This window comes from Trichosurus vulpecula, chromosome 2, assembly GCF_011100635.1.
Source record: "Trichosurus vulpecula isolate mTriVul1 chromosome 2, mTriVul1.pri, whole genome shotgun sequence".
Taxonomy (NCBI): Eukaryota; Metazoa; Chordata; class Mammalia; order Diprotodontia; family Phalangeridae; genus Trichosurus; species Trichosurus vulpecula.
This window is the reverse complement of record NC_050574.1, coordinates 162,002,066-162,010,092: the sequence shown is the minus strand read 5'-3', so window position 1 is coordinate 162,010,092 and position 8,027 is coordinate 162,002,066. Positions and strand designations below refer to the sequence as shown.

Genomic DNA, 8,027 nt, shown 5'->3' with positions numbered 1-8,027 from the left:
CCAAGAGAAACCCGGGGCCTATATGAACACAATTACAAAACACTTTTCACACAAATAAAGTCAGATTTAAATAAATGAGAAAACATCAGTTGTTTGTGGTTAGTCCCAGCTAATATAATATATAATAATATAAAAATGTAATATAATAATATAATAAAAATGACCATTATAGTATAGTATAGTATAACATAACATAACATAACATAACATAACATAACATAACATGATATGATATGATATGATATGATATAATATGATATAATAATAATGAAAATTTTATCTAAATTAATTTACCTATTCAGTACCATACCAATCAAACTACCAAAAATGGTTTTACAGAGGTGTATAAAATAATAACAAAATTCATCTGGAAGAATAAAAGGTCCAGAATATCAAAGGAAGTAATGAAAAGAAATGCTAGGGTAGGTGGCCTAGCCATACCAGATGTTAAACTGTATTATAAAGCAGCAGTCATCAAAACTATCTGGTACTGGCTAAGAAACAGAGTGGTGGATCAGTGGAATAGGTAGATACCAAGATACCAATGACTATAGCATATAGCTTCTGGGTTAAGAATTCACTATTTCACAAAAACTTCTGGGAAAATTGGAAAATAGCATGGCCAAAACTGGGCATAGACCAATATCTTACACCATATATCAAAATAAAATCAAACTGGGTTCATGATCTAGGAATAAAGGCTTCTTTACAACTGGACTATTATGTAAATAAGTTCGACATGAAGGTAAATGTACAACCTACATTGGATCACGAGCCATCTTGGAGGGAAGAGGGGAGAAGAGGGAGGGAGGTAAAATTTGGAACCCCAAAATTTGTGGAACTGAACATTGCCAACTAAAAATAAAAAAAAAGTAATTATAAAAATTTTTAAAAATTGACATTATGGATTTTGCAAACTTAGATTTTTAATTAATAGGTCAAACTGAAGTTTTGAAAGTGTCTTAACTATTTGCCTATTTACAAATTGTTCTTCAATAGAATATGCACATAGGAAAACTTATCTCCCAGGGACCCAATTTCAAAATAGAAATGAAAGACTAATTCTTTATGGTAATTGGAATTTGATAAATATATCGTATCATATATGACATGAATATATCATTTCATATGTTGGAGTAGGATATATTCCTGCATATTCTGATAATGGTTTAAATCTTATAAAACATGGCAACATTTAGTTACAGGAATTTTTATTGGTATATTTATTGATACTTGAGATGTATAAAATTTAGTGGATTAATTTCATGTGACTTGAGTTTATTATTTAAAGTACAATATTAAAGTGATCATGATGAGCTAGGCTAAAGTGTCTTTCTATTCTAAAACTATTCTGGCTTCCTCAAATTTTCCCAAAGCACTTATCTCCCATGCCTAGAATTTACCCCCTCTTCACCTCTACCTCTTAAAATCCTTAGTCTCTTTCAAAGCTTAGTTCAAGCAAGTGCTGCCTCTCTCGCAATAGTCTTCCTGATCACTCCCATTGTCAGTACTCCTTGAAACCACTTTGTATTTGTCTAACAATTTTTGCATTTACCTAGCTGTGCACGCATTATTTTCTCCCAGTAGAATGTAAGCTCCTTGTGAGCAGGGATTATTTTCATGTTTGTCTTTGAATTTCCAGTAACCAACCTAATACAATGTCTGGTACATCACCCACTGACAGGGATCCCAATTAAAAACTCTAAGGAATGTAGTAGCCAAATTCTAGAATTACTAGGTCAGGGAGAAAATACTTTCTTTCCCCTCTCCCTCCCTTCTTTCCCTCTACTATAATATGTTTTTGCTCCTCTTCATGTGATGTAATTTACCCTTTTCTACCTCTATTTACCTCTTTTCCCAGAAGTACACAGTTATTTACTATTAATAAATACTTGTTAAATATACTTACATTTTGTTTATATTTGCAAATATGTATTCCTCCTAGTAGAGTATAAGTTTCTTGGGTGAAGAACTGAGCCTTTTTACATCTTTGTATTCCCAGCTTTATACATACTGTGTTTTGCATTTTCAAGGGGACCAGTTTTGTGGTTTCATTAATATAGGGAACTCTAATGAAGAAATTCCCTCTATCAGTACAAACTGGTACCTGATTTCAAACTTGGAGCTTTAAATATTTACCTGGGGACATTGAGGGTTAAGTGTCAGAGTTGCATAGCTAGAATGTCTCAGAGACAGCCTTGAATCCAAGTCTTTCTGACTACAATGATAACCCTATGGCACAGTTCCTCTCATCTTGTTCTTAATGTGTGTTTAATATACTCCTTCTTATTTCAATTGAATTCAATTCAATTGGATCTTTAAGAAGGGGATTGTCAGCAAACAGGAAGGGTATTGTGAGGGAGGCAGCACTAGAACTTTGGTGCTATTTGTCTGAGTCTAATGCAAAACACAAGACGGGATAGAGTGGGATTACTGCCCCATTTCCCTATTCCCCTGGGAATTCTGGTAAACGATTAGGGAATTAAATGATTTATCAAAGTAAAGGGAGTAGAAAAGTAAACACTTGTGGAATCTCCCCCACGGAGCTGGATCCCAGATGAAGCCAGTCCCTGGGGGAGCCTCAGTCTGTGTTGTTCCTAATAAAGTTCCTGAAATCTTTAAAATGAGACTAAAGCCTTCGTATTGCATCAACCAGCACCTCTGTTACAACTAGGAAGCTATGCTTTATCTGTTGTATCTGTGGAGTTCTCTATGTACAAAGCTATAATGAGAATTAATCATCTCTACCTCAAAACCCTCAGAATTGTTTTTAAATTGATGCCCATGTTTTCCTCCACTTAGTAGGAAGATACATGCTTGAAATGATCACCAAGGACAAAGTGGATGAAAAGTATATTAAATACAGTACTGGATGGTGAGTGTTTGACTCAGTTTTCATGATCTGTCCTTCCAAAACCCTAGGCATGGTATTTTAGAGTTTGATTTAAAAAAAAACCGCCTTTCTCTTCTGTTCAATCCATCCATAATTAAACTGGACTAAATTTGGTTAGTAAAACATTTAGGCTGAGAATAAATGATATATAAAGTTGAAATTTCAGTAGCTCCAGTCCCTTAGGATAGTAAAATCTGTACCAGATAATTCCTTTGCCAAAAGGGATGACTCCTTTACCAATAGCTGTTTCACCAAAATACGTTGGAAAGCCACAATACCCTTCCAGGATGTTGTTTTTCTGTCTCTAAAACAGAGAGAGGAGCTATAGTTCCTCCAATGGCAGAATTTACTCTCCATTTGCAACCAACAGGGATAACTGCTAGGTGGCTTGTGCAGAGCTCCATTCACATGAACAGGAACTAGAAAAAGATGAGTAACTGTCAGGGATTGCTGTTGATTTTTTCTTCTTTATCTTTAAAAATGCTTTTTGTTGCATGGGATGATCTCTGAAAAGAGAAGGGGGAAAGGAATGGGGAAACTATGGTCTGTAAAAAAAATACAATAACAATTTATTTTTAAAAACTTTCTAGAAGGATCTCTCTTTCCCCTAAAGCCCCTTTCCCTGAGTATTCTCTATTATTCTATATTATCTATTAGCATTCTCTAACCTAGCACCACAGTTTTCATTCTTGTGTTCAGAAGGAAAGGCAGTAATGTACTTTCTTGCATTTAAATGGTCCATAGATAATAAGATAGTAAGAGGCACTCGGTGTCCAAGAGTACAGACTCAAGAGGAAATGAAAGCCCTAATTAATGAGTTTTATCAGTTTTTAGAACTGCCTCTGTCTGCAGGTAATCATAAACATATTTTTTAATGTGCTTTTTGCCCCCATACCCAGAAATACCATCCAGAGAATGGCCACAGGAAATTACTCCACAGTGACTGACTTTATACTCGCAGGATTAACGGACCAGCCAAAGCTCAAGGTCCTCCTCTTTCTCTTATTCCTGTGCATCTATGTGGTGACTGTGGTGGGGAACTTGGGCATGATCACACTGATTGGATTCAGTTCCCACCTCCATACCCCCATGTACTATTTACTCAGTTGTTTGTCTTTCATTGATCTTTGTCACTCCACTGTCATTACTCCCAAAATGCTTGTTAACTTTATGTCAGAGAAGAACAACATCTCCTACAATGACTGCATGACTCAACTCTATTTCTTCATCATTTTTATTGTTTCTGAGTGTCACTTGTTGACAGTGATGGCATATGACCGTTATGTTGCCATCTGTAGCCCTCTGTTATATAACGTCATTATGTCCTATCAGGTCTGCTCCTGGCTGTTGGGTGGAGTGAGCATGATAGGCTTGGTTGCTGCCACTGCTCAGACAGGCTGCATACTCAGATCATTTTTCTGCAAAGACAATGTCATCAACCATTACTTCTGTGATCTCAATCCTCTCTTAGAGCTTTCCTGCTATAGCACTTATGCCTGTGAAGTGATCATTCTATGCTTTTGTGTAATTAACATCATCTTCCCAATTCTATACATCCTTAGCTCTTACTTCTTCATCATTGCCAGCATCCTACGTATCCAATCAACTGAAGGAAGGTTTAAAGCCTTCAGCACCTGCAGTTCCCACATAATTGCTGTTTCTATCTTCTATGGTTCTGCAGCATTCATGTACCTACAACCCTCTTCAGTTAGTTCCATGGACCAGGGGAAAGTGTCTTCTGTGTTTTATACCACCCTTGTGCCCATGCTCAACCCTCTGATCTATAGTCTGAGGAACAAAGATGTCAAAGTAGCACTAATCAAAATCTTGGAAAGAAAACAATTCTGATGAGGATTAGAAATGTGAGGGTAACAGTATTAGAGATTAGAGGATGCAATGTTAAGTTTTGGAGAGTTGGGATCCACTAAAATGCCCATCGTGGTCACAGTCCTTTTCTTTGTTATTCCCCTCTTACCCTTGCCTACTCTTTCTAGCAACATTGCAATGCATCTTTGAAGAGGAATGATAATGATTGGTTCTACTTATGGGTAATATCTACATCTTGTCCATTAGGTTTGATAGGCCATTGACATTTTAAGACTCAAATGATTTTGTAGCTATAAGGGCACCCTACAAAATCAAAATCATTTGATAATCCTATTATATCAACTCTAGACTTGCTACAATTTCCAGGTTCCAGGTAGCTTTACTCTTAGTTTGGACCCCAAATTCCCTCTTTCATACCCTGTTGACCAGGAGTTTCAATAACCTTGCTACACTCTTTAGCAGGAATACCTAGGAAACATTAAGAATACTTATAGCCCTCTATTCCACCAATCCTATTGAATGTACTTGTGCCCCAGAAGTGGGCATTGAGACTATTAGGCACCCAATCTGTCAACTGTTGCATTCTGCAATTCAGTGGTACCCTTGTTTATCCTTTGTGTTTTTACTCTTGATCAGATAAAAAAATCCAAATAATTTCTGATAAGTTCTACTACATTAAGCTTTACTATAAGTTTACTAGAGTTAAATAGGGATCAGATTATGTAAAAATACACTACTCCAACCTATAGCATGTGCAGAGCAGAATAATCGTACAGTTCCACTAATTATATTTCTAGTTTTGTGAAGGGTGCTGTACACACACACACACACACACACACACACACACACATTGTCAGTTACCAGACTACTATCTCAACAAGAAAGAAAATAGCAGGGGAAATATTCTCAGGCATTTGTAACATGAATCTAGCCAGATGTAGCTCCTAAAATTACGCTTAATATAGTTAAAATTTGGACAAAAAGACCAAGAAGTTCAGAGAAAAGAGAGATGGATTTGGAGTCAGAGTCCTGGACTGAAATCCCAGCTTGGCCATTTTCTACCTGTATCACTGTGGACAAGCCACCTCTTTGATCCTGTTTCCTCATCTGTAAAATCAGGCAGGCAATATTTAAATTGCATTCCAACCCCAAATCTGATCCTATATTATTGGGAGTTTTTCCTGGCTGCTACACATACTGGAGGCAGTTACTGAAATGATCAGTAAGCCTCTGAGCTTATATATATATATATATATATATATATGTATATGGGAAAATCTTTAAAATATCAAAGGAAGACTTCTTGCTATACTCATGGGGTAAAGAGGTAATAGCATTCCTTAAAAGTGAAATGAAGAAAGATGAACACAAATTCTATCTTCCTGTTTTCTGAAACTACTCGTTACAAACATTGTTGGAGTTCTGACGGTATATTTTTTAAAATGGAATACTGGCTTTTTCCCTTATCTTACTGGAAATATCTCTAATTTATACCCATTACAGAAAATACTGCCTTTTGATGTTATATAGACACTACTTGTTTTATTAAGGAAATACCTATTTTACTCATACATTCTCTAATATTTAAAAATTAATAGACTGTATCTTGTCAAAACCTTTTTCTGCATCTTTTAATCTGTTCTTTTGATTTCCTATTAATTTGTTCTTGTTATTAATGTGGTCAATTATGTTCATTGAACCAGCTCTGAATACAAATACTGAATACAGCTCAACTACAAATCTTACCTCACCATGGCATATCTTCTTTGTGATACATTGCAGTACTCTCCTGATTAATATTTTATTCAAAATTTTTGCATTTTAATCATCAGGGATATTTATCTGTTGTTCTCTTTCCCTGCCCTCTCTCTCTCTCTCTCTCTCTCTCTCTCTCTCTCTCTCTCTCTCTCTTTCTCTCTTCCCCCCCTCCCTCTCTCTGTCTCCTCTCTCCCTCTCTTTCTCTCTCTCCCTTTCTGTCTTGACTCTCCTTGATATAGATATCAGGACCATATGTTTAAATTAAATGTTATATAAAATTTATTTGTAAATCCATTTGGTCCTAGGGATTTGCATTTTTCCCACTGGGAGTTTATTTATGATATAATCTGGTGATTTCCCCATAAAATTGGGTTGTCTTTTATTTCATGTTCTGTTGATCTAGGCATTCGGCATTTTGTAAGTATTTTTCTTTTCATTTAAATGGTCAATTTTACAGCATATAATAGGGCAAAATAGTTTCTAATTGTAAAAAATAAAATCCTCATTGGTTGTGAATTAACCTTTTTCAATTTTTGATATCAGTAAGTCAGTTTTCTTTCTTTTTTAAAAATTGAGTTAGGTTATGGTTTGTCTATTTTATTGGTGTTTTTAAGATTTTGTTTTATTTACTAATTTAAAAAATTTTTGGTTTCAATTTAGCTAATCTTTTCTTTCATGTTCAGGAGCTCTATTTTCACATTTAATTTGAGGGTGGGGATGATTAATTGACTTCCCAGGTTTCTATTAGTTGTATGCTCTTTCTGTTGTTTATTTCCCAGGATTGCTATGAGGATCAAATGAGATAACATTTATAAAGTGCTTATCACTCTGCCTTGTACATAGTAAGCTCTATATAAATGTTGTTGTTGTTACTGATAAAAGTGTTTGACATGGTGTGTCGTTGTTGTAACTATCTCTAATTAAATTCCTTATTATTTCTGTAATTTGTTTTTTTCAGCCACCCATTTTTAGGGTAACATTATTTAGTCAAATTGATTTTAATTGTTTCTTCAAAAGCCCTTTATTGAATATGTTTATTACATTATAATCTATAGAAGTAATGTTTAGTATTTTGCCTTTTCTGCATTTGTAAAGATTTTTTGCCCTAATACATATGTGGTAAATATTTGTAAAGGTGCCATGTGCAACTGAGGAATATACACGCACAGGTGTGTATATACAGATAGATAGATATATTTATATATATATATATAAAATATCTATCTAGGTCAAGAATATGAAAGTAATTAATGAAAAAACTGCTAAGGAAGGTAGCCTAGCCATACCAAAGGTAAAACTATATTATAAAGCAGCAATCATCAAAACTATTTGGTACTGAATAAGAAATAGAGTGGTAGGTCAGTGGAATAGATTAGGTAGACAAGACACAGTAGTAAATGACTATAGTAATCTACTGTTTGATAAACCCAAAGACTCCAGCTTCTGGGTTAGGAACTCACTATTTGACAGAAACTTCTGGGAAAACTGAAAAATAGTATGAGAGAAATGAGGCATAGACCAACATCTCACACTGTGTATGGTACATGAT

At 35.0% G+C, this 8,027-nt stretch overlaps 1 protein-coding gene across 2 annotated transcripts; it reads left to right on the top strand.

Annotated features, from left to right (window-relative positions):
• Positions 1 to 3,805: 3,805 nt before the first annotated feature.
• LOC118838266 (olfactory receptor 150-like) lies at positions 3,806 to 7,719 on the top strand. 2 transcript variants are annotated; one of them, XM_036745508.1, is made up of 2 exons: positions 3,806 to 4,737; positions 7,695 to 7,719. In XM_036745508.1, exons 1-2 carry the CDS (start codon positions 3,809 to 3,811, stop codon positions 7,717 to 7,719), a joined length of 954 nt encoding a protein of 317 aa, XP_036601403.1. In that variant the 5' UTR covers positions 3,806 to 3,808. The 2 variants fall into 2 exon arrangements, with proteins under 2 accessions (XP_036601403.1, XP_036601404.1); XM_036745509.1 differs by lacking the exon at positions 7,695 to 7,719 and having other exon boundaries at positions 3,806 to 4,741.
• The last annotated feature ends 308 nt before the right edge of the window (positions 7,720 to 8,027 follow it).